The sequence below is a fragment of the Cynocephalus volans genome, chromosome 3, assembly GCF_027409185.1.
Source record: "Cynocephalus volans isolate mCynVol1 chromosome 3, mCynVol1.pri, whole genome shotgun sequence".
NCBI classification, from domain to species: domain Eukaryota; kingdom Metazoa; phylum Chordata; class Mammalia; order Dermoptera; family Cynocephalidae; genus Cynocephalus; species Cynocephalus volans.
The window spans coordinates 75,961,152-75,988,374 of record NC_084462.1 but is presented as its reverse complement, the minus strand read 5'-3'; the positions used below and the strand labels follow the sequence as shown (position 1 = coordinate 75,988,374).

At 37.5% G+C, this 27,223-nt stretch overlaps 1 protein-coding gene and 1 pseudogene across 2 annotated transcripts in view; both read left to right on the top strand.

Moving 5' to 3' along the window:
• USP3 (ubiquitin specific peptidase 3) overlaps positions 1-21,594 on the top strand; it is an 80,219-nt gene extending 58,625 nt beyond the window's left edge. For both annotated transcript variants that reach the window (XM_063090460.1, XM_063090461.1), the window contains 7 exons: positions 3,336-3,482; positions 10,520-10,626; positions 10,789-10,869; positions 18,248-18,366; positions 18,657-18,770; positions 18,931-18,998; positions 20,822-21,594. In XM_063090460.1, the coding sequence (XP_062946530.1) occupies positions 3,336-3,482; positions 10,520-10,626; positions 10,789-10,869; positions 18,248-18,366; positions 18,657-18,770; positions 18,931-18,998; positions 20,822-20,987 (802 nt within the window). In that variant the 3' untranslated portion in view covers positions 20,988-21,594. The remainder of the gene's footprint in view (positions 1-3,335; positions 3,483-10,519; positions 10,627-10,788; positions 10,870-18,247; positions 18,367-18,656; positions 18,771-18,930; positions 18,999-20,821) is intronic.
• Positions 15,250-15,514, top strand: LOC134371649 (protein S100-A10-like; annotated as a pseudogene).
• Positions 21,595-27,223: the final 5,629 nt, after the last annotated feature.

Sequence of the window (27,223 nt, the reverse complement as noted above, 5' to 3'; positions counted from 1 at the left end):
CTACTTTCATGTACAGCCTGGTTTGACTTCCCAAAACAGCTTATTTAGTTTTTTCAAAATCAGTTTTTATTATAATTAATGTTTTAACACGATGGATAAATAAAGTACTGAAACATTATTTTTATACTTGTTATTCTTCTTGACATTATAGATAATATAAAAGATCTTTGTAGATAACAAATAGATATTTTATATTTAAGCAATTTGGTTTTTCTAGCTAGGAATTTTGCTATTGAATATCTTTTTGTGTGTGTTTGTAAACACATTCATTTTTGTTATTTTCTCTTTTTGGCATTTTTGTCTTGAGGAAACTTAGCTTTGATTGGTGCCAAATATTGGACCAGAATAGCTAAATTTAATTTACTTTGGTTTTGCAGATATTTTGGCCAAAACATTAACAAATTCTTTTGTGCATGTTAAAGATATTTTAAATATGAACGGAACCTAAAATTCTAATGTGTCCTAGGTATTTTAGAGGAAGTTTATTGTAAATGATAAAACTTGGTCTTTGCCATTTTATAGATTACGTACTGGCAGTGCCAAAATGCAGAGAATTGAGAATAATGCATAGGTATACATCACAACTATGCATGTTGTGGCATCACAAAGTACTTATGTGTGTCTGTATTCTGTAATGTTTGTTTCATTATTTGGAATGTCTGCTTTTCACACTCAACCAGGTGCAAGGTAACATTTTCTTTGATCCTTTTTTTATTGGACCATTTCTTTGTCTTTAAGATTTGGGTAAATTTTGTTTTTCTTCATTGTGCCAAAAATTGTGAAGACAGAGTTGCCCCCATGTTCCCTACACATTGTGCTTCAGCAGTGTTCTTCTTTCTCAGCCCCCCATTTAGAAAGGCCCTTTTAGGCTTTCTGTTTTTGCAGTGTGCTCTACAACGATGATTGCTTACGACATCTTTTTGACACGGATTTTTTTGTTGCTCTTTCTGTGGACATTAAGAAGGGGTTAATCTTTATCTGAGGTCACACATAAAAGTGAAGATTAAGTAACAGTGTTAAAATTGGAGCCACCTTTGTTTCCCTCTGTCGTCTTTTCTTTCTTCTGGCCTGTCACAAGAACACCTGTTGGTTCTTCATAAATCGATTTTCTGACTAATTCACAAACAACTGTTTTGGTGACATTGCTGGAATATGTATGCAAAACATAAACACTACACCAGAATGTGAGATATGATTACAACACAAGAGAAACCTAAGTTGACTAAGGAAATTCTGAAGCCCAGATTGTATAATTGGGAAAAAATTGAAAAGATAACTGAAATTTGTCGAATTTAACATACCAAATAATATTCAGGCTTTCAGATAAGTCAATGAAATGATATATCTAAATGTTTAAAAATGGAATTGTAAATGTCTGTTTAGTCAGAATTAGAAAAATTCCCAGTCTTAGAAGAAGCAGAGACTGTTTTCTGGTAAATTTCACAAGTTGAAACAAACCCATACCCTACCTTTGTTGAACAGCTGAGTGTTCAGTGATCTCACATAGGTTAAAGAAAATGTGTTTGTACTGGTATAGGAAACACTGGAAAATAATATATTTTGATAACAAGAAAAGAATCATGATGTGGTTGGAAACATTCATTAATGTACAGTAGTCAGATTGTTTTCTTTAGAAGAGATGGGTGTGTGTTCACCTCATGAAAATGTAAATTGGTATAAACTTCAAGGTACTGGTTTTCGTGATACATTTTAGAAAAATTATGACTTAGATATTAGATTATTTTGGAGAGAACATGAACCTTTTTTGTATGTGATAGAATTTGAGATGTTATAACCTAAAATAACTGATCTTAGCTTTGAGTCACGAAAAAACATGGATGTTCTGTTGAATAAATTTAGAGCGCCTCCTTAGATGTATATGGTACCAACTTTGAATGCTTCTGACTGAATTTTTCCATTTATATTCACATGAGCCTTAGAAGAAATACTTGAACATATATTGATGTTTGGTTGCTGAATAGTTTAGAAAAAGCTATGGTGAAATGCTAAGGTGACTTCTGACTTTAAGTTCCATTGATTAGGGAGATTGTTTTCATAATTTAAAATTTCCAGGAAAAATTTCAGGAAAAGGCAGAAAATACATTTGGCAGAAAATACAAATAAAATCTGGTTGAACGAGATTTTGTTTCTGGAACCACTGCCTGGAAGAAGGGTGGAAGTTTTGACTCTTAAGACCATACTAGGGCCGACCCCATGGCTCACTCGGGAGAGTGCGGCGCGGGAGCGCAGCAGGGCTCCCGCCGCGGGTTCGGATCCTATATAGGGATGGCTGGTTCGCTCACTGGCTGAGCGCGGTCACAAAAAAGGACAAAAAATAAATAAAAAATAAATAAAAGTAAAAAAATAAGACCATACTAGAAAAACCTAATAATTTAGAAGATTGAAGAGAACCTTCCCTGCCGGCAAAATGTAGATAGAAATCTTTTTTGTTATCGTTTTATGAAAGTACATTACATATTATCATTGCTTGCTTTATTTTATCTAAATAAGTCTCCCCAGACCTTCCAACTGTACCAGTTTCATTTTCTGTACACCTTCATTCCTGTTCATTTATTGATCTTTATTATTATAAGAATTCCATATAGTTTCCTGCCTGAATATAGTATAAGAAGTAACCTAAGAATATGTTATATAAATTCAAGTTTTAGGATAAAGCATAATTATATATGAGTCAGTGCATTTGTAAAAAATATTTATTTAAAAAATGTCTTTTGAATCAGAGATTAGGATGCAAGTATAGAATGTTAGACATCTTTAACTCTTTAGGTAAAGTTTTTCTTCCTTTCAGCCAGTTTTTAAAAATTAGTATCTTTCAATCTAAGGAGTTAAATTCCTTATTGCTTATACAATAGTGGTAGTTTACACCTAGTTTTCTGGTGAAGGTAAGATGTGAAATTTTAACGTTTGAGCATCTTCTAGGGAAGCAACGTGGGATTGATTCAGAGTCCATCCAAGAGATGTGGGTTTTAGTCCCAGCTGTTACTCTTTTGTTGTAGGACTTTAGGCAAGTCACACGCCTCCTATTTTGCCCCTCAGTTTTCTCATCTCTAAACTGAGGAGGTCAGTTAGGAGATCACTGTAAGTCCAATTAGCTCTAAGATTTCATGGTTTTCAAACTTACTTTTAAGTAGTAGGATTCTTTCTTGAAGAGGAATTTTATGTATCACATGTGGTGCTTAGTGAGGATCAGGGGTAAGGAAGCCTGGCTGTGCTCATGACCACAGGGCTGCAGTCCTTCCCAATGCTTTGTCCTCTGCTTGTATGGCTGAATGGGAAGAGCATCCCCAGTGATGAGTGTTTCTTTTTGCTTCAAGGGGCTATCAGCAGCAGGATGCCCACGAATTCATGCGCTACCTTCTGGACCACCTACACTTGGAACTCCAGGGTGGTTTCAATGGTGTTTCCCGCTCAGCAATTCTGCAGGAGAATTCTACTTTGTCTGCAAGTAACAAATGTTGCATGTAAGATTTCATTTCTTTTTGTTTTTTTATGAGGACCTCAGACACTTCTCTTGGTGTTACTGTGTGTTAGGTTTATAATGGAAGGTGGAAGGGTTTCCTGGATGTTTGCTGAGACTTTCGTGCACTTGAACTTTGTGAACAAGAGGACTAGCATGTGCTTCTTGCATCAAGACCAGAGGCATCTTGTATTTGCTTCTTGGTGTAGTTCTGACTGTTATTATTTGATATAGATTTTTTTAAACTTGAAAAAATAGTGAAAATATTTGTTCAATTTAAAAGATTTTCCTCCAAATGTATTAAATAATGGTAAGACACTTAATTTTTATATACCAAAATAATTATATTTGTTCACTAAAAACAAAAGCTTAAAACATTTTGAATGTGAAGTTTCCTAAAGCTCCATTTTGGACTTGAATTTTCCTAAAGTCTCTCTGTTCTTTAATGGAATTGATGCATTTTTAAGTTCTCAGAATTTTTTCTTGCCTCTGAATAGGAACAAAACAAGCCTTTTGGATTGCTTTCCCATGTACTAATAGCCCAAAATATACGTTGATATCAGAATGTTTATTTTGCTTGAGGAAGGGATGATTTACTGTTATTTCTGCCTGGGTTTCTGTCAGTTGTAGTCACCTTTTCAAATTCTTTGAAAAGTTTTTGTCAGTATTAATCTATACAGGAAAGGGATTCACAAGAAGATAAACTAAAGAAAAGAGTAAGTAATATATAGGGGTTGCTGCAGTATTTCCTGGCAGTCCATAAATCTAGTTTAGTAAAACTTGGTCTTTTTAATGACAAAGCAGCCTCGTATCTAGTCTGGCAGTGTCAGAGAAGGGCAATGTAAATTGCCATACTTCTTGAAATGGCTGTCCTCCAGGTCCTGGTAGCTGTGATTCCCATTAGAATCCAATATGGAAAGGGAAGGGCCTGTGACCTGGTAGAATTGTTCTTCCTGCTATCACCAAATTAAAAATAGTATTGAATGAAAAATTGTTTTGTACTTTATCATGGTATATGCATACACAAATGATATTTAACTAGGCTTTATCTAGGATAGTCTGTGTAAAGTGAGAGGGGATGTGTCTTTATTATTTTACAGGATGCCCAGGGCACTCCTGTGGAATTACATTGTATAATATTCATAGAATGTCCTTTTAGTACCTAATTAGTTTCCAGAATTAATCCATACCCTTTCATGACATTTTGAAAAGTAGTAATTGCAAGTTCCATTAGAGAGTTAGGAACAGAAAGAAAAAATTTATTATCAAATATTAAAAATTCAGATTTCCTTTTATTGCCATCATTGCATTGAAGGATCTAAGGATATCTGCTAAAACTAGAAAACAGTCTTCCTTGCAATATCGGTGTTTATTAGTACAAACACACCCACCTCTACTGGAGATGGGGGTGGTGTGGTAGGGTGGCAGAAATAAATGGCAGATGTGTTCTTTGACTATATAGAGCATCATTAGTGCCAATGTAAAGGATCCTAGCAGCAGAAGAGCCTGTCCAGGTAGCCAATATTTAAACACTCTTGCTGTGCAATTATTATTATTATTTTTTTTTTTGTATTTTTTTTTTTAATTTTATTTTGTCGATATACATTGTAGCTGATTAATGCTCCCCATCACCAAAACCTCCCTCCCTTCTTCTCCCTCCCCCCCTCCCCCCCAACAATGTCCTTTCTGTTTGTTTGTTGTATCAACTTCAAATAATTGTGGTTGTTATATCTTCTTCCCCCCCCCGTTTGTGTGTGTGTGTGTGTGTGTGTGTGTGTGTGTATGTGTGTGTGTGAATTTATATATTAATTTTTAGCTCCCACCAATAAGTGAGAACATGTGGTATTTCTCTTTCTGTGCCTGACTTGTTTCACTTAATATAATTCTCTCAAGGTCCATCCATGTTGTTGCAAATGGCAGTATTTCATTCGTTTTTATAGCTGAGTAGTATTCCATTGTGTAGATGTACCACATTTTCCGTATCCACTCATCTGATGATGGGCATTTGGGCTGGTTCCAACTCTTGGCTATTGTAAAGAGTGCTGCGATGAACATTGGGGAACAGGTATACCTTCGACTTGATGATTTCCATTCCTCTGGGTATATTCCCAACAGTGGGATGGCTGGGTCGTATGGTAGATCTATTTGCAATTGTTTAAGGAACCTCCATACCATTTTCCATAGAGGCTGCACCATCTTGCAGTCCCACCAACAATGTATGAGAGATCCTTTTTCTCCGCAGCCTCGCCAGCATTTATCGTTCAGAGTCTTTTGGATTTTAGCCATCCTAACTGGGGTTAGATGGTATCTCAATGTGGTTTTGATTTGCATTTCCCGGATGCTGAGTGATGTTGAGCATTTTTTCATATGTCTGTTGGCCATTTGGATATCTTCCTTAGAGAAATGCCTACTTAGCTCTTTTGCCCATTTTTTAATTGGGTTGCTTGTTTTCTTCTTGTAAAGTTGTTTGAGTTCCTTATATATTCTGGATATTAATCCTTTGTCAGATGTATATTTTGCAAATATTTTCTCCCACTCTGTTGGTTGTCTTTTAACTCTTTTAATTGTTTCTTTTGCTGTGCAGAAGCTTTTTAGTTTGATATAATCCCATTTGTTTATTTTTCCTTTGGTTGCCCGTGCTTTTGGGGTCGTATTCATGAAGTCTGTGCCCAGTCCTATTTCCTGAAGTGTTTCTCCTATATTAAAACTAGAAATTAATAACAAACAAAACTCTGGAAACTATACAAACACATGGAAATTAAACAGCATTCTACTTAATGACATATGGGTCCAAGAAGAAATCAAGCAGGAAATCAAAAAGTTTATTGAAACTAATGAAAACAATGATACATCATACCAAAACCTGTGGGATACTGCAAAAGCAGTATTGAGGGGAAAATTTATTGCATTAAATGCTCACTTCAGAAGAATGGAAAGCTGGCAAGTGAACAACCTAACACTTCACCTTAAAGAACTAGAAAAACAAGAACAATCCAATCCTAAAGTTAGCAGACGGAAAGAAATCATTAAGATCAGAGCAGAACTGAATGAAATTGAAAACCAAAAAACAATTCAAAAGATCAACGAATCAAAAAGTTGGTTTTTTGAAAAGATAAATAAAATTGACAAACCATTAGCATGGCTAACAAAAAAAAGAAGAGAGAAGACTCAAATAACAAAAATTAGAAATGAAAAAGGCGATATTACAACTGATTCATCTGAAATACAAGGAATCATTCGAGACTACTATAAACAACTATACGCCAACAAATTTGAAAATCTGGAGGAAATGGATAAATTTCTGGACACACACAAGCTCCCAAAACTGAACCGTGAAGACGTAGAAAATTTGAACAGACCAATAACAATAAAGGAGATTGAAGCTGTTATCAGAAGGCTCCCAACAAAGAAAAGCCCAGGACCAGATGGATTCACAGCAGAATTTTACCAAACATTCAAAGAGGAAATGACACCGATTCTTTACAAACTATTCCAAAAGATTGAAACGGATGCAAATCTCCCAAACTCATTCTATGAAGCAAACATCATCCTGATACCAAAACCAGGTAAAGATATAACCAAAAAAGAAAACTACAGGCCGATATCCTTGATGAATATAGATGCAAAAATCCTCACTAAAATACTAGCAAACAGAATACAGCAACACATACGAAAAATTATTCATCACGATCAAGTGGGATTCACCCCAGGGATGCAAGGTTGGTTCAACATACGCAAATCAATAAATGTGATACACCATATTAATAAACTCAAACACAAGGACCATATGATCATCTCTATAGATGCTGAAAAAGCATTTGATAAAGTTCAGCACTCATTCATGACAAAGACCCTCTATAAGTTAGGTATAGAGGGAAAGTATCTCAACATAATTAAAGCCATATATGCCAAACCCACTGCCAATATCATCCTGAATGGGGAAAAGCTGAAAGCTTTTCCTTTAAGAACAGGCACTAGACAAGGATGCCCACTCTCACCACTCCTATTCAACATAGTGTTGGAAGTACTAGCCAGAGCAATCAGAGAAGAGAAGGAAATAAAGGGCATCCAGATTGGAAAAGATGAAGTCAAACTGTCCCTGTTTGCAGATGACATGATCCTATATATCGAACAGCCTAAAACCTCTACAAAAAAACTGTTGGAATTGATAAATGATTTCAGCACAGTAGCAGGATACAAAATCAACACACAAAAATCAGTAGCATTTCTTTTCTCCAATAGTGAACATGCAGAAGGAGAAATCAAGAAAGCCTGCCCATTTACAATAGCCACCAAAAAAATAAAATACTTAGGAATTGAGTTAACCAAGGAGGTGAAAAATCTCTATATTGAGAACTACAAACCACTGCTGAGAGAAATTAGAGAGGATACAAGAAGATGGAAAGATATTCCATGCTCTTGGATTGGAAGAATCAACATAGTGAAAATGTCCATACTACCCAAAGTGATATACAAATTCAATGCAATCCCCATGAAAATTCAAAGACATTTTTCTCAGAAATGGAAAAAACTATTCAGACATTTATATGGAACAATAAAAGACCACGAATAGCCAAAGCAATGCTCAGCAAAAAAAATAAAGCTGGAGGCATAACACTACCTGACTTTAAGCTATACTACAAAGCTATAATAACCAAAACAGTATGGTACTGGCATAAAAACAGACACACTGACCAATGGAATAGAATAGAGAATCCAGAAATCAACCCACACACTTACTGCCATCTGATCTTTGACAAAGGCACCAAGCCTATTCACTGGGGAAGGGACTGCCTCTTCAGCAAGTGGTGCTGGGATAACTGGATATCGATATGCAGGAGAATGAAACTAGATCCATACCTCTCACCGTATACTAAAATCAACTCAAAATGGATTAAGGATTTAAATATACACCCTGAGACAATAAAACTTCTTAAAGAAAACATTGCTGTGCAATTATAATAAATGAAATAGTGATTTTGAAATTTGTGAATCTTGTTTTAAGTCATGGTACACCTAAACTTAATGCCATATACGTCAGATGGTCAAAACTTGAGTAGTATCCATTTCTCAGAGGAAACGATTATAAAGGAAGAACCACACTGAGTTTCAATGTACTGCTGTTTAATGAAGTAGTTTCCATGTTAATTAAAAGCATCCTTGGATGTGAACATCACATGAAAGGATAAGTCATAGTCCCTTCATTTTCAATAGATATTTTTATGGCATGTCCTTTGTTTATAACACCTAAAACCTGAAATGGCCATAATGTCCTATAGTTCCTAGTGTATCTTCTTTTTTTTAAAAAAAAACAGCAAAAAAACCCTTACTAAAGCCAGTATGTCTTCGAACATCAGTTTAAAAATAATAAAGTCTATTTATTTTGCCAGTAAGGGAAGGCCTTTCCTAGAAAAGGAATCAAACTTTTCAAATAAAAGAATTGCTTGGGTAGGTTTTGTCTGCTTCATCATTGCAGTAGGTTTAATTTGGAGTGGCTCAAAGTACAGTTCAGTGTATTAGGACTAATTAATGGCAAGTAACAGAAACTACCTCAAATAACTATTAGCAAAAAAGAACATTTACTGGCTCAAGTAACCGCATAAGTGTACAAAGGCTAATACACAAGTGTTCATTATACTGCTATTAATGATAGTAAACAATTGGAACCACTGAATATCCATTAATATTATATTGGTTAAATTAAGAGGGGAACATAGTGTTAAGAACAGATGCTCAGGCCAGACCAGCTGTGTGACCTTGAGCCAAGTTACTTAACATCTGGGCCTCAGCTTTCTTGTCTGCAAAGTGGAGATAGCAGTATCTACCTTAAAGAGCTGTCGTGAGAAATAGTTGATTCAGTAAATGGAAAGTACATAGAATGGAGCCTGCATGAAGTGCGTGCTACACAAGTACCTGCTGCTCACACTCACTGGTACTCTTTCTTGGTTGTTCTTGTATCCACTGTACATCCACACTGTGAAAACAATGTGTTGCTCTCAAAAAGAACGAGGTATATACTAAGAAAATAAAAGCAAGAAGCAGGTGTAATCTGACTTCATGCTAATAAAATAGTGGCAAACACTTCAAGTGCTTTATTTTTGGTGAGCACTCTTCTGAAAGCACTTTACACATATAACTCATTTCACCTTCACACCAGTCCTCTGAGGTAGATACTCCTTCTGTTACTCCATCTGATGGAGCAGAACACAGCGAGGTTAGGCAACATTAGGAAAGTTGTCTTTTTCCTGTTCTTAAAGTGGTATATTCTTGATCTCCACAGGAAATTATTTATGGTATTGTTTTTAAGCTAGCTTTTTTTAAAAAACCTGTTGACAGTAACATCCAGTAGTTTCAATTGTTAAGACATAGCTCCAGCAGTAATTACTAAATCTGCATGAAATTTTTTGCCCCTCCTTTTCCCCAAATCTGAAAGATGACTATCTGAAAATCTAAAACTATCTCAGATTGACTTGGTGTTGTCAGCCCCACGCTCAGCCAGTGAGCTAACCGGCCATCCCTATATGGGATCCGAACCCGGGGCCTTGGTGTTATCAGCACCGCACTCTCCCGAGTGAGCCATGGGCCGGCCCCTATCTCAGATTGAGGACGTTGTTCAAAGTCAAGTAATTGCACGAATCCCCTGTAGTATGAGATGCCTTACCAAAGATTCAAATACAAGGCAGTCCTCTCTTAATTGAGGGATATATCAGGAGAGGAGTGGAAGGGGCCATCTTGCCCTGTGTTTAGTCATATATGTGATTTATCAGTTATAATAGCAGATGGCCAGTGTTAATTCTGGAGAAAGTAGTGGGATTGGAAGAGATTTGGGGGAGGCCAGAGGCTTAAACCTTTTATTTAGTATACGTCTATATAGCTTTGTTTTTGTGTTATTTTTTAATTTAAGTAGATATAAATGATAAACATATTCCTCCAAAGAGAGTCACATATATAGGGGATTTAACAGATATGTATGTTAGTTTTTTAGATGTCAGAGACAGTTTTTAACTGCTTTTTTTTTTTTTTTAATGTGATTTTCTTTAGAAATGGAGCATCTACTGTTGTCACGGCTATATTTGGAGGTATTCTCCAAAATGAGGTTAACTGCCTCATATGTGGGACAGAATCTAGAAAATTTGATCCATTCCTAGGTAAGACATATTTGGCATGTGGATATATATTTTATTAAAATAATGTAATGTTTCCTTTGAAAAATAAGACAGTAAAGAGAGAAATCTTTAGAAATACGTCAGTTTTTGAAATTGTTTGAGTATAAACTCTTTAACAACTCTGTTTTCCTATCTCCTTTTCAGACCTTTCATTAGATATTCCAAGTCAGTTCAGAGGTAAGCGCTCTAAGAATCAAGAAAATGGACCAGTTTGTTCATTAAGAGGTAAAGATATTTTAATGTTCTAAAATTCTCTTTATTTCTTTTAATAGCTGAATGGATTTATACTCCATCTATATATGTGCTATGTGGTTGATATCATTAATAAATTTTTAGTGTAACTTAACAAAAGTCAAACCTGAATGTCTTTTCCTCCTCTCCCAAGTTCCACTTAAGAAATGTCTGCCACAAGATATTAGGCGATGCATAAGATATTTTTCACCTTTCTCTTATTTTTAATACTGGCTTTAAAATTGAAGGTTTATAACAAAAATTTTTCTGATCAAATGGAACAATTTATTCTATGGGTATCCCACTAATATCTATAGGGAGAAGGAATTCTCAGCAAAGTTTTATAAATTATGGTATTATTTATTCTTTTGTATGACTAATAGTTTGAGAAATCTATTAATGATAAAACTATTGTCTAAGCCTAAGTCTCTGCTTTTAATTGTAAGACTATTAAAGTACAGATTTACTTTGGAAGATTTTGAACAAAATTTTTCCTTGATGAGTATTACCTACTTTGATCAAGGCAAAAGACCTTATTTCAGATTTTATCCTTGACTGTAAGTGTACAGACAGATCACCATTAAAATGACTAATTGTTCTTGCTAGGATAGAAAGAGGACTTGGTCTGTACGCTATCATTAAGTGACTTTATACTGAAGCTAATAATTTCCACCCTGAATTGTATGTTCACTAAAAGTCATTATGTGCTAACAAAAAATAATTATTAAAAGTAAATATATACACACACACATCTTTTTTTAAAAAAACAGTACACTGTCCACTGTGATAACCACAAGTCACATGTGGCTATTAAAATTTAAATTAAAATAAAATTTAAATTCAGTTGCTTAGTCACACTAGCCACATTCTAAGTGCTCAGTAACCACATGTGGCTAGTATCTATTGTATTAGATAACACTGCCCTAGAATCAAATTATCCTAGTAGAAATGTAATTTCTGTTGGGGAATGGACAGGCTTCCCTGTGTTACTGGTGTTCTAGGCATTGTGAGGCTTTGGCTTGTTAAAAGCAGCAGCAGAGGGCTGGCCCCGTGGCTCACTTGGGAGATTGCGACGCTGGTAGCGCCTAGGCCGCGGGCTCGGATCATATATAGGGATGGCTGGTGTGCTCACTGGCTGAGTGTGGTGCAGACCACACCATGCTGAGGGTTGCCATCCCCTTACCGGTCAAAAAAAAAAAAGGCAGCAGCAGAGGTCTTGCTTAGGGCACTGTTGCTCAGGTAGTTTCTGGAAATCCCTTAGGGGATGGCTCATAAATACTGGACTGAGAGCAACTCTGTATGTGGAAACATTTTATAGATGCTTTTAGTTTGTTCCCCACCTAACCACCCAACCAGTGTTGATGGTCTTCTTTTAACAGGAGTACAGAAGAAATTTAAGGAAGCCCCATCCACTCCACTTTGTTCCAAAATACATGGCTACAGTACATTTCTCCAAAACTGTTTTTGGTCTATTTGAGGTTAAAAAAATATCAGTATACTTGAATCATATGTCAGATCATTTTCTCTTTATATCTAGGGCATGTGAATTCATGTAACTTAATCCTAAAACAAACATCATCTGATCATTTAAAGGTAAATCAGTGAGAATTAAATTATTAAAGGAATTAGATAGCCTCAAACTATGTAATCGAGATTGGATTATGACTTCATTTGTAAATTCTTCAATAAGAACAGTAATACTGACATAGTAAAAAATAACTGGTCCTCAGTTTAAATATATGGTGGATATGTATCTGAACAATACTTTCTGATGTTTAATAAAACCCAGTAAATCCAGATGATTTTTGGTTAGAAGACCCAGAGACACTAGTTTGTTCAGGCTTCTTCCCTTCCTTTCTTGTGCATTGTGTCCCTCAATTCTGAGTTGGTTATATACATGGTTCTTATTGCCTTCCATAAATTACCTATTCCCGAGGACTTTAATACCAAACAGTTTCCTTTCGAGACCGTCCAGGAGTGTGTGTGACATAGCTTAGGTGGTTGATTGGTACCATAAACAAGAACAATGGCACATGGCATTTGCCTCACACCCCAGATAGTGTTTTTCTTGGCAAAGACTCATTGAAATCTGATGTGATTGGTATTAGCCTCAGGGAGCCCAGACCATCCCAAGGAGCTTAGATTTGGGCTGAAAACATGTTTCGATATTCTCAGCTGGCTTTCCTTTGAATTCTCAGACTTGATTTTTATATTGTTATAGAGCTTACTGCTGGCTTAAACAAGTAGATGATAGAGCCTGGTAATTCCTCATTCTCTTTTTGTTTACCACTCTTATCAGTTAAGGCCACTTCTTTTCTAGGGCATCCAGAGTGTAATGAAATTTAGTTGACTAATACGCGTTTCTTTATTAACTGGAGATGGAGATGTGTGATTACCTGATAAGTCTTCTACATGCTTTGAGTCCACTTTGCAAGAACTACGTGCGTGCTTTTTGGACCTGTAATTGTTATCTTAGTTTTCATTTAAAAAGGAGAGGTGATGGTGAGAAAGACCCCTGGGATTTGCAGTTATTTAACTAAAAGTATGCATATTTTACAAAAGGCTAAAATAACTGCAGTTCCAAAAAAAGGAAAAGTACATCAAAAAGGAGAGAAATATAGCTTGATCTCCTTTATATTATAGATCAAAGAGTCCTAAGTAAAATACTAGCAAATAGAATCCAGGAGTGCACTAAAACAGTAACACAAAGACATCAAGTAGTGCAAGACTGATTTAATATTAGAAAATATAATTTCAATAATTATAATTCCAGTAATGCAAGACTGATTTAATATCAGAAGAAATAATTTATTAGAAAACAAATCAAAATGCCCAAATATGTTCTGATAAAATTCCAAATCCATTACTGATTAAAAGAAGAAAAAAACTTTTATTAAGCTAGGAGTAGAAATGTTGTTAACGGGATGAGGATCATCAAAAGCTGTCAATGATCATCATAATTGATGGTGAAACACTAACAATTTTCCATTAAAATCAGGAAAAAGGCACACGTCCTGCTACTGACAATATCACTCAACCCTCTTCTGGAGGAACAAGACATAGACACGGAAAAGAAATAAGAATAAATCATGGAAAAGGAAAGACCAAATTATCAACATTTGCACATGAATTGATTACATACCTAGAAACTTTCAAGAGAATCAGTTGGAAAATTACAAAAAGAATTTTTAAACAGTTGTTGTCTCTCGAGAGCAGGGCTGGGCAAGAGACCTGGTTTTCTAAAACTCCTCAATTTTTAATAAAATTTATGATTTTTTTTAAGGCAAGTCAAGTGAAGTAGTGGGAGTGAATTTTTTTAAAAAAATTAAACACAGGTATTACTTTGATAAATAAGTTCTAAACGTGGAGTTAAAGTTTAGTGAGTTGGCCAAATAGAAAATAAATAGGCAAAAAAAATATTGCTTTTCTATACATATAGAAGATCCTATTCACAGTAACAACAAAAACCTCAAAGTTCTTTAGGATATATTTAATAAAAAATATTCAAGACCTAAATGAAGAAAATAATAAAACTTCATAAAAGGACAGATAAAAGCCTAAACAGAGCTGTGTCATATTCTTGGATAGGAAGATCCAATATGGTAGAGATGTCAGTTTTCTCCCAAATTACTCCCGAAATTTATTCTAATTTGTTCAAAAGTTCCTCTGTAAGAAATTCTCAAGCTAAAGAAGTTTTTTAAATGAAGATAAGGAAGCAGGATAGAGATGGGGTGCAAAACATCCCAGAAGTACTAAAAAAACAGATGCTGGTGCAAAAATGTATGTATAGGAATTTATTGTATGGCAAAGAAAAAAAATCAGTGGGGAAAGTAAGAAACGATGTTAGTGTAAATGAAAATCAGTTTGGGAAAACATCAGTTTCATCCCTACTGTATATCTTTTCTGAAATTAACTCAATGTTTCAAGATTTAAATATGCTCATTGCAGAATTCATGGAAAATTAAAACACAAAGAGTAACATAAACATCCCTTATAAGCCCACCATCCAGATATCATAAAGAATTTTATATTTAGGGCCGGCCCCATAGCTCACTCAGGAGAGTGTGGTACTGATAGCGTCGAGGCCGCAGGTTCAGATCCTATGTAGGGATGGCTGGTGTGCTCACTGGCTGAGTGTGGTGCAGACAACACCAAGCTGAGGGTTCCAATCCCCTTACTGGTCAAAAAAAAAAAAAAAAAAAAAGAGTTTTACATTTAAAAATTGTGATTTAAAAGTTGTCTTATAAAAACAGTTGGAGCCTCCCACCTACCTCATATACTAAGGCGCACAGCCTGCCACACTCACTTTCCTGATGGCCTGGCATCCAGCTCACCTCATGTCCTCACCGTGCCTCTGGCCAAGACTTCACCAAAATGTCCTCTCAAATGTAACACACCATGGAACCATGATGTTTATGTTTCACCAATTTGCCAGGGATAAAGGCTACTTAACAGAGGAGGAGCTGAGAGTACTCATGGAAAAGGAGTTCCTCTGGCTGTGGACAAAATAATGAAGGCCCTGTACCAGTGCAAAGAGGACAAAGTGAGCTTCCAGAGCTTCTTTTCGCTAATTGCAGGCCTCACCATTGCGTGCAATGACTATTTTGTAGTACACATAAAGCAAAAGGGAAAAAAGTAGGCAGAATTGATGAGAGTTTTCCCAAAGGGCTGCTGAAGGAATGTGTCCTACAGCTCCCCCTGCATAAGGATTTCATGAGCAGTTCAAGACCCTTAGAAAACATACAAATACAGTCCATCTCCCATTTGAGAAGCAAAGAAAGAAAAGGTAAATAAATGCCAGGTAAGCTTTTGATTCTTATATTGTTTGCATCCTCCTGCCCTCAATAAAGTTCTTTTTTAACTTCCTAAATAAATAAATAAATAGCAAGTTGGAGCTTTATAAGAAGTCTTAAAGTTGGGGAGTATCAGTCCTCCAATTTTATTGTTCTTCTTCAATATTGAATTGGCTATTCTGGGTCTTTTGCCTTTCCATATAAATTTAGAATCATTTTATCAGTATCCACAAAGTAATTTGCTTTGATATTAGTTGGGATTGCACTGACTCTACAGATCAGATTGGGAAAAACTGACATCTCAACAATATTTAGTCTTCCTGTCCATGAACACAGGATGTCTTTCCATTTGTTTTTTTAAATTTCTTTCCTCAACGTTTTGTAGTTTTCAGGTACAAATCATTTATTTTTTTTTAATCTTTAGGATTTTCTATGTATAAGATCATGTCTTCTGTGAACAGATACTTTTACTTTATCCTTTCCATTTTGAATGCCCTTTATTTCTTTTTCTTGACTAATCGCTCTGGATAAAACTTCTAATAGAAATGACAAAAGCAGGCATCTTTGTCTTGTTCCTCATTTTAGGGGCAAAGCTTTGTCTTTCACCATTCAGTGTGATGTTCACTGTGGGTTCTTCATATATGGCCTTTATTATGTTGAAGTTCTCTCTTCCTGGTTTGAGTGTTCAGACACTGACTTTAAATGTGGAAAATTCTGTTTTTCTTTCCTCCTTCCTCCTCATACCCCTGCCACGACCACAACTTTTTACGTGATGCAACAAACACTTGCTGATGAAAGCTCCCATGATTTCAGCTTCAGAGCGTACAAGCAACCATAGTGATCAGTCTAAAGGGATTCATATTACCAGCTAGTCTTGGGTGTAGTCAGTGCTCTTTATAGGTAGAGACATGGAACTTGGGAAGCCCCTAAAGACAGGATCACTATATTTGCAAGTTTGGTTTTAGCGTTTGAGGCTTGTTACAGGAAAACAATAAAACAACATACCCTTTCCTAGGAACCATCTTTGACATAAAATACCAAGTTGGCAATGTATTCATGGACTCTATTAGGATAAAATTGAAGAAAAAAGGGTCACTATCTGCCGGAGGTTGGGAAAGGCTCAAAGAAAGAAGTGAGTTTAGTTGAGAGGAGGCAGGGGTAGGATGCACTTTCCAGGTTTTGGGATCAGGGAACAAAGGCATATTGAAGAACGCATGGCCTCAGTGACCCATGCTCGCCTGTCCAGTATCTGGCCCACCTGTAAGCCCTGCTTGGTCTTGTCCCCCCTAACTTCCACTGAAGGGGCTCTTTCTGATACTCTAATGGAAACCCTGGCTAACTATGACCTGGAAACACTGAGTACAGAGACAATGTTTCTTTTCCTTACATAGCTAGGTTTCTGCTTGCTACCCAACTTTTCAAACTCATGTATTGTTTAAAGATACATACATGTATCTATATGGTCTATAAAGACAAGCAAAGAAATGATTAACAAAAAAGTCAGGATAATGGCTACTTCTGGGGGATGGAAGGGTAACTGTGATTGGAAGAGGCGTACAGGAAGTGTCTAACAGGGCTCCTGCATGTGGCTGCACAGGCTGTCCACTACACAGCTCTAGGAGATGTCATTCACTGAAGCTCTGGCTACACAAGTACTGGAAAGAAGCCATTTTTTTGCCCTGAGTAGTGGGAACATAGGCATTCATATCTTTTCTACAGAACAATAACATTTTATATAGATTTATGAATATGTGAGTGATTGCTTCAGGAGTTGGCAAACTTTTTCTATAAATATTTTAGGCTTTGCAGCACATAAGGTCTCAGCCCCAACCACTCCATTCTGTTATTGTAGTATAAAAAGCAGCCAGACAATATGTAAACAAATAGGTATGGCTGTGTTCCAACAAAACTTTATTTAGAAAACCAGGTGGCTAGCTGGATTTGGTTTAGGGCTGTAGTTTACCAACCCCCAGATTGCAATTAATCTCTAAAAGAAAAAAATGTAGCTGTGGTTTATCTAGGGGACTAAGAGTAGAGAGTCGAGAGTCTGGACAAAGGATTCATTGGAGGTTTAACAGAAGATAAGATTGATAACATAGTCTTCTGTAATCTGTTTATTTTTAAATAAGTTATGATTGTGAAAATGATCTAAATTTGACTCTTTTGTATGAGCGTGGGGCTTTGTCCTTTGTAATGTAACATATTGAGAGAAAATTGCTATTGAAATTTTGATTTCAGCAGGAAACCATTTTTATCAGAATTATCCACAATTATCCTAATTCTTTCATTAATAGTAAAACCAACAATAACATCACCTGTCATTAATTGATCACCAGATGTCAGGTATGATGCCAGATGTTTTACACATGTTATTTCTCTATCTCACAACAGTTCTTCAAAGTAGGAATTCTTTTTTTGTCTCTAGTTTGCAACTGAGAAAGTTGACTTTTCTAAGGTCATATAGCTAATAAAGCTGAGAATAAAACCTTAGGTCATTCAGTTTCAAAGTTCAGTCTTTTTTCTACGGCCTTTATAAATGGCATCTTGTTTTAACACTGACAAAATTAATTTGGTTTTAGATTGTCTTCGCAGTTTTACTGACTTAGAAGAACTTGATGAGACAGAGTTATATATGTGCCATAAATGCAAAAAGAAACAAAAATCCACAAAAAAGTTTTGGATTCAAAAACTACCCAAGGTAAGTACTAAATTTTAAGTTATGATGCAATTTCAAGGGGAAAATGTTTGACTGGTAAGACAAATTATTTTTATAACTTTAGGCTAGTGAACACCTGTTCTGTATTGGTCCCTAGGGTTTTCAGTAAAAGCTAAACCCTTTGAGAATGCGTAAGGTAAGTGTGGGAGAAAGCAATATCAAGGGTCAAAAGGAAAACTGATAAGATACCTAAAATATTATTTGAGACACATTAGTATCAAACTTTGAAAGGTAAATTGTTCACAATCTTTGTCCTTATCTCTGTCATCCAGGTGCTGTGCTTACATTTGAAAAGATTTCATTGGACAGCATATTTAAGAAACAAAGTTGATACATATGTAGAATTTCCACTGAGAGGCCTAGACATGAAATGCTACTTACTAGAGGTAAGGTGTGATTACTTTTTTAGCATATTGAAAAGATGGCTCTTCTATAAAAGTAAGTCTTCACACACAGAGCATAGAGGTCATTGAGGTAGGAGATGACAATGTCATTGACTACTGCTCCTAACTCAGTCCTGGGGATGCCTTCTCCCTTGTTCTATAGCCTGAGAACAGTGGCCCAGAGAACTGCCTGTATGACCTCGCTGCTGTGGTGGTGCACCATGGTTCTGGGTGAGTATGTCAGCGGCTTCTTGTGGTCGGGAATACCTGGTGGCCAATGCAGTGGAGACCTGCACTTTTGCACACTCTTGATAATTCTCCCCAAACCTCCAAAAAAATGGCTTCAGATATGTTAATGTAGGTGAACAGAACTTTCCTTCAATTTTGTTATGGAAGAGTATTCCTGAGAAAAATGTGAAACATTAAAAGGAGGCACATAAAAGCAAAATGGAGAATGGTTCATTTGAGCCCAGATTGAGAATGCAATTTATTTGTCCACAGAATCCTGAGTTATCTTTACTCCAAAGTTGCTGAAATTTTCTTTGCCAGTTGAAATTTAAAAGGAGGAAAAATGAAAAATTATTTGGGATAACTTTACTCCATATCATCTACTTTAAAGATTCATTTTTCTTTTTTTTTCTTCTTCCCCTGAAAGTTTGTATATATACCCTCTGATTTCTGGACTGGTTGAGAATGGCTATTTTACCTTTGAACTTGGGCAAAACAATATCCATGTTGAAAATCCTTTTTCTTCTTAACTTTGTAGACATTGCTCCACTGACTTTATAGTGACAAGTTGAGTACAAGTCTGATTCCTCACTTTTTTATAGGCAACCTGTTTTTTTCTCTTTGGAAATTTATAGGATCCTCCGTCTCTGGATTTAAATATCATCAGATGTATTCCTGTTTGATAGTTGGTAGGGACACTTTTAGTTTGGAATCTTCAGCTCATGGAAATGTTGTTACTGTGTTCCACCCTATTTTCTCTTCTTGAACGCCTATTAAATGTATAGTGAATTTCCTGGGTCTATCTTCCACATATCTTAATGATTCTTTCGTTTTTTTGTTTGTTTTTTTCCTGGCTTGCTGGTCCAGGGATCTGAACTCGTGATCTTAGTGTTATAAGGCTGTGCTCTAACCAACTGAGCTAACCAGCCAGCCCTTTAACGATTTCTATTTCTTTGTTTCCAAAGACCACCATGGCCTATTTTTCCAAATCACCAATTTGGGTTTCATTTTTATCCAAATTGAGGATTAGCACCTCTATAAAATTTTCTATTGTGGCAGTCACATTTTTCTGAGGATGCTTTTTCATGATAGCCTCCTTTTATTTTATGGTTGCAGTATCCTCTTGAAACTCCTGGTACTAATTAAAATTTTTTATTCTCTTTGGTATTCTGAATTCAGTTCCTCAGTGGTTAATTACTTGTTCTTCCTGGCATTTCTCTTTCATGCTATTTCTTTCCCCTTAAGAATTTGATTTTTGGTTGTTTATTCAGAGTCATAATAAATGATGAGATTGATTATTATTGGTAAATAAAGATTTTTCTAGCCATTATGAAGGTCTCCGTTCTGTCTGCAAGTCTTTCTCCTGACTGGGAGGGCTGACTGTAGAGTTCCACGTGTGAGTGGGTGGGTCACACTGAGAAAAGCCTGATGACCAAAGGATCAGGGAAGGGGCTTCCCCTGAAAGCAGATTACTTTCTTAAGCTCAGTTTTTTTCCCCCAGATTCTGATGGGAAATCTGGTAACTCAGTTTTCCACATTTCTGTAGGCCTTGACCTGTGCTTGTTGAGAGTTCCTCAGCTCTGTTTCTTTTCTCCATTAATCCAGTGCCATCTGCTTTATGTGTTTGTATTCTTTCTTGTCTTCCAGTGTCAATACATTCCTTGTCCTTTTGAGGGGTTTGGAGGAAGGCAAACACATGAGCTCAATCAACCATCTTAAAAGTCTCTAGTATTTATTCTGCATCTAACAAATATATGGCTGCACAGATCCTTTTGTGGTTTCTGCAGTCTTTTCTTTTTCTTTGATCTTTTGTCTTTTCTTTACAGGGTCGGTTCTGGACATTACACGGCATATGCAACTCACGAAGGTCGCTGGTTCCATTTCAATGACAGTACTGTAACACTGACTGATGAAGAGACCGTTGTGAAGGCAAAGGCCTACATCCTTTTTTATGTGGAACGCCAGGCCAAAGCTGGATCAGATAAACTTTAATACCTCTTCTAAATCATTATTAATCAACTGCCTGGACAGACATTTCCAATTTTCCATAAATACTTGATCCAAGATTTAATTTCATTATGCACTTTTCAATTTCCTATTTTGGGTTTAGTTTTGTCAATGGTAGTGACTTATTGAACATGGGCACCAACTAATTTTTTGTTGTTGTTGTTCTACCAGAAAACCTCAGCAGACATTTTGATTTGCTGCTTTAGTTGTAATAATTCAATTTTTATATGTAGTTTCAAGAACTTAGTTCTATTTGACTTTTTTATATTAATGTTTTCAGTTCTCACTTTGAGGCACATTTACATCAATGCTTTTGTTACTCTCACATGCTGAAAGCAAGATGTGTTCCTGATTGTGAAGAGCGACATAACTGCCTGCTGCCTTTTCACAGCTGTAATGGAGATCAGGTTGACTCTTAAATCAAGGATCGTGTGTGCACATAATTTGTGGCCCACAGGATTTCAGTGACTGCTTCGTAATCATTCTTTTTGCCTGTAAAAGATAACTGAGAAGGCATCACTAAGTAGACCAGGTAAATTGCTGCTCTTGGTGTCTCTCAAGGCTGTTCAGCAGCTCTAACTAAATAAATTTGTTGGTTCAGTTGTACCTGCACTGCAGATTCAAGAATTACTCCATTTGTTGTTTTTTTGCCTTTTGGGGTATTTTTTATGTTTTCATGGGGGAGATAGGATGAGTACAGACCAAATACATTTAGTGTTTTAAAAATTCTGTGACTGAGCTACATGGTAAAGGTGTTACCTAGAGAGATAAAACCATGGGTTATGCTTGCCTTTTTGAATCAGCATCTAATTCCCTCTTTAGTTGGAGCACTGGGAAGAACAGCATGTGCACTTTAGACTTGCTTCTTGGTTACCCGTCTGAGGAGATGCAAACCTCCAGAGTTTATTCTGACTATCAGGGTTGGTTCTGTATCCACCGACACTACAGGCATCACTGTGAGGTCTGCTTCCATGGAAGGAAAGTAGAGTTTTTGCTGTTTTGGGTTTTAACAACTGTTATTGGCCTATCCTGATAGCAGCTCAAGTTGAAAATATTCTCACTTTGAATAAGTAGAAGTTTTATTCTTGAAATTAGTCATATGTTCTAAAATTATTTATGAAAAATAGGTATATGCAGTATTTAAGTTTAACTCAAATTGAAATTTGGAACCAAAATCCCATTTAAAGACGACAGTTGTGATCTCTACTAGTGTTCTTAGCCAGTCCTTTGATTTTGGGGTGGTGGTGGCATCACTTGCAAATTATTGAGAGAACAGAAACTCCAAAATAGGCCTGAAGCCATTCATAGGGCCATACACTGTTTTCATTTCATCTCTTGTCCCAATTATCATTTTCCTCTCTTCTCAATTCTTTACAAGGGACACAATGTATTTCATGTTTAGCCAGCCAACCAGATTCTTTGATAATCTTTTTTCTATTTAAAAAAAAAAAAAAAAGGTAGACTTTTAAGTGTGTGAACATAAAAGTCTGAAAGGCTTTTCCCCCAGGTCAGATATTTGAAGTTTCAGGAGGAGGAGCAGATGTGGCTCCATTTTAATATTAGCTGGATAAACCCCATATTTCCTTAAAGCAGTACGTATCTGCAAGATAAACACTTAAACACAAGGAGCAAATCGCAATTATATTTAAACTGGTATCATCTAATGCAATGGCCACTAACCACATGTATTTATTTAAATTAAAAATCAGTTCCTTATCCACACTAGCTACATTTTAAGTGCTCAGTACCCACATATGGCATAGGATAGTGCAGGCTTTAGGACACTGCCAACAACAGGTAGAGTTCTCTTGGGCAACGCTGGTCTAAATTTTCACTGTAGAAAACAAAGCTTTGCCATCATGTTTAAGTCTTACACTTAGAATCAGAGAGTCCTAAAGATAATTAAGAGGGAAATGTGTATTTAAAGTAGTTTACACTGCTAAATATTAGGTTGTACTATATGAAATTGTGATATTTGACTTATTGATCTACAAAAATGAGTTTCACATGATTTGATCTAATATAGCAGCACATTAACATCGCATCTAATAGAACCTGAAGTGTGAGTCTCCTTTGATCTTGTTAAGGATCTCATGAATCCAGGCTCTCTTGCTTACAAGGCAGACGGCTATAACTTAACTTGTAACACCTGCACTTAGATCTTCAGGCTCTGAATGGGCAGCTATTATGACTTAAACAATAAAGACTTGGACAGTGTTGACGTTGGTGAGAAAAGCTGTCTTTTTATACCAAATGGAACTTAGCAATAGACTGGACTACTTTGTTGGGGAAAGTGATCTTAAGAGATGGACACATCTCTTTGAATTTTTGTAGTGTCTTGCTTGCTTCATTTTATTTAAGTAGAAATGTTTGAACGGTATCATGAAGCCTCTTTGGAAAAGTTATTGGATCCACCTGAATCATACACTTGAACACCAGTGATGTAAATGTGCCTATTTGTATTTAAAATTTAACTGTGTAGCCTTATTACACCTGTTTTAAAAGCTGATCTTTTTGTGCTCTTCAGGGTTTTTTCCCCTTGTGCCATGTTGTCTCTAGCACGTATGTAGCTTCTCACTCTGAGAGCTTATGCTGAGGCAGGGCCTCACGTCAAGTCACATGGCTCCTTGGAACAAGAAAACTTTCTCAGAAGTCCTCCCACACAGATGGGTGATAGAAACAGTTTGTGGCAACACAACTCTCTCTCCATGGTGGAGAAACCTTTGCTTATCCACTGTATTCTACTCAGTGTATAGTGATGACAAATGTAATAGAATTAAACCAGTAAAGTGTACTGGCCCTGGTTAAGTGTTAAATGCGTATCTCACCTGTGGAAACTTCTCAGCAACTTGGTTTCTGGGGTTGGGGTCATTTATTTTTTAAAAAGAGAAACCTCTCCTTCATTGGTTTCATGTACATCAGTCTATTTAGATATACTTATCCCACTTCATTCTCCACTGTCCCCTCAACTCTCTCATGTATCTTCTGATGCTGAAGTGGCCTCTTCGCCTGGGCCTTGGAAAAGCTCATGGGCAAAGTCTTTTCCTGCAGCCAAGGCATTGGTCCCAGGTGACTTTGGTGTAGCCACAGGAATGTGCCTATAGTACGGGAAGAAGTGGGCATGTGCTGTCTGTAGTCCAAGGTCTCTGCATCTCATCTCTGGGTGCAGCACCTGCCCCCTCAGGTGTGAGTGTGTTGATGGACTCCAGACTGCCTTCCATGAGTGTTGGTCATGCCATGATGTAATTATTTGCCATTAAACCTAGTCTGTATGATGCCAAGAGGACTGTTTAATTGCTCAAGTGACTGATTCTTTTCAGTTGTAATCACATCCCTTTTCCGCTTCACCAAACTGAACTGTTTCATGGAAAGCATCATTAAAGATCTGTTCCCTTTCGACAGTTTTTTCTGAACACCTTTTGGTGGAGCCACATAAATTATAAGTATTTAAGCTGTGGGCCTTAGTCAGCAAGTAGCAAATTCTTACAGTCCTCATGATTTGGAACAGCTGTTGTAGCTGGGATGTGTGACCTGTATCGACCTGCAAGGTGGTGGCTGGGAGGAGATCCTTTGGTGCCTGTGGTCACATGCCTGAGGTCCCACTCACCTGTGCCCAATGAAATCATCCCCAGTGTCTCCTTGTAACTTCCCCTCCTTCAGAGCTAGACTCTACCCCAAGGAACCAGTTTTGGGCTCTGAGCAAAGGATACTGGTCATCTTTCAATGTAAAACAGGCAAATAAGTGCTATTAAAAAATACTCTGCTTACAGTAAGCTCCTATACACTACCTCTCTGCCCCCAGAGAAAACAAGAACCGCCCTGCCTCCACACTTATTTGCCGGTTCCTGTCAGTCTTCTAAAGGCAGAGGTGCCTGCAGCTCAAATCGTTTGCCTCCATGTCCCATCGGGCACATTCCCTTTTGGCAGCTGTGCTGGTTCGAGGCTGTGTGGCTACCGTCACTGCTGCCAGAGGGAGTAGCTCCAGACAAGGCCAAAAGGGCAGAGCTACATCCATGCCCCTGGCTGCACAGCAGACCCTCCTTGCCACATGGGCCACCTCGTAGTCTAGGATGCTTCCTACCACTCACCTGGAGGGCAGCCTAGGGGCAAGGTTCTCAACGCTCTGCCAACCTTTCATGTTCCAGCAGGGCTGCTGTGCAGCATGCATGCCGCATGAACCACCACGACTGTTCCCAGCAGCCAGCACATTACACTACTCTGCCTCTTAAGGTGCTGATAATACCAAAGTCCAGGGTTTGATCTCTGTACCAGCTAGCTGCCAAAAAAAAAAAGTAAAAAGGATTTAAGTGGGAAAGTGGAAATAAGGCGGCTTCCTAATAATCCTGCCTGTGGTGTTGCGTGCACTTTAAAGTGGAGAAGTACAACTAGGCAGACCTAAAGGGGCGTCAGCTGTCAGCTGTCATCCTGAACAACTAAACTGATTAGCTTGAAATATTGGCAGTAGCTGGATACTTCTCCCTTGAGAAATAACTTCCTTTCAGCTGTTCCTTGGTTTATGCTGTTTTTAAGAAAAGGCCCCCCACCCCACCCTCCTGCACTTCACCTTGACGTGGTGTAGAGGTGGCACAAGAGGACCAGCCGAGGCTGACTTCTCAGAGGAAGGGCACTAACTGGAATGGCTACTTTGCTTTCCTTAGTTGCCTTCTGCTTTTATTTTATTTTTTTATTTTTTTATTTTTTTAAAGATGACTGGTAAGGGGATCTTAACCCTTGAGTTGGTGTTGTCAGCACCACGCTCACCCAGTGAGCTAACCGGCCATCCCTATATAGGGATCTGAACCTGTGGCCTTGGTGTTATCAACACCACACTCTCCCAAGTAAGCCACGGGCCAGCCCTGCTTTCTGCTTTTAAAGGCAAAGTTGCACCAGGCCTGACTGAGCCTTAGTTCCAGAAGCAGGTCCAGCATAGTTGCTTCATCTGTGTGTCACTCCAAACAGGAAAACAAAAGTATTCCCATTGCTTCCAATTCCATTTACATGGAGAGAACAAACAGAGGTGACCGGTGAGGGGGTGCTCCCTGGGGTGGCAGATGAGAAACTGTCTTCTTACGTCACTATGTCACTATCGCACGGGCAGAATGTGCATCTACAGCTGTACTGTATCCCCCAAAGCAACCAACCCATAACCAAAGCTAGGAGGTCACAGCAGGGGGTTTAAGGTAGCGTCATAGGATTAGGCGTGACTCAGCATTAGGAAATGGGTCTGCCAAACTGTGAGGCCTCAGGTGCTTTAGGAAGGGAGAACTGAACAGATAATACTTCCAGGCAACGTGCCTAGAGATGGGTCAGGGCAGGGGGTGGCCCACAGCTTTCTGCAGCAGGGAGTTGAAGGTGCTCACAAAGCAGATGCTGTGCTGCTGGCTTACAGGGCAAAACAGACCAGAATACTTTAACTTAAGACTGTTTCCAGCAGTTTTGCATTAAGAGATATCTCACCCATCCTGACACTGTGGGAAACAGAGACTAGATACAGTAGATGGACATATAATTGGAAAAATATAAACCCAAGTAAACTTAAGGTTTAAAACACAGACACAAACACATTAAAACCTTGGAAAGATAAGCTACTTCAGTTAAACCTTTTATAAAACAACTCAGGGTAAAAATAGAAGCAATTTGGGAGGACAAGGAAATCCCTTTGCCTAGTGGAGGGCAGCAAGATTTGAAGGTATATCCACCTGGCCTCAAAACCATCACTCCAGAGCAAAGTAACAGAAAAGCAGTATCACCCACGGGTTCTGCTCACAGCTCTGAACGCACAACTGTCACCCTTAGCTCCTTACACACAACAGGCTGCTTTTTAGTTAGGGTGGGGCAAAAGAGTCATATTGATGTACCAGAAAATCAAAGCAGTTAATATTTACAATTAGAGTCCCTCCCACCCCAGTGAGAAGAGACTGCAAGCCCAGACAGAGCTGGCCTGGCCAGCTACCTCATAAGAAAATGCCTTGGGAAAAGCCAAAAGAGTCTCTGCTAAACACCATTGTCAGCTAAAAGGAAAAGAAATCCCTTTTAAGGAACTATTTAACTTCAACAGACTGCTTTTCTGCCAGGATTTTCAATCCCTCTGAACATAAGCCGAACCACAGACTGCGGCACCTATGTCTGGATCCTGGCTTTTCTTTTTCTTCTCCTCAGAGCTTTAGCACCAGTTGTTAGCCAAAAATAAACACCATTCCTCAACCATATATGTCCACCAG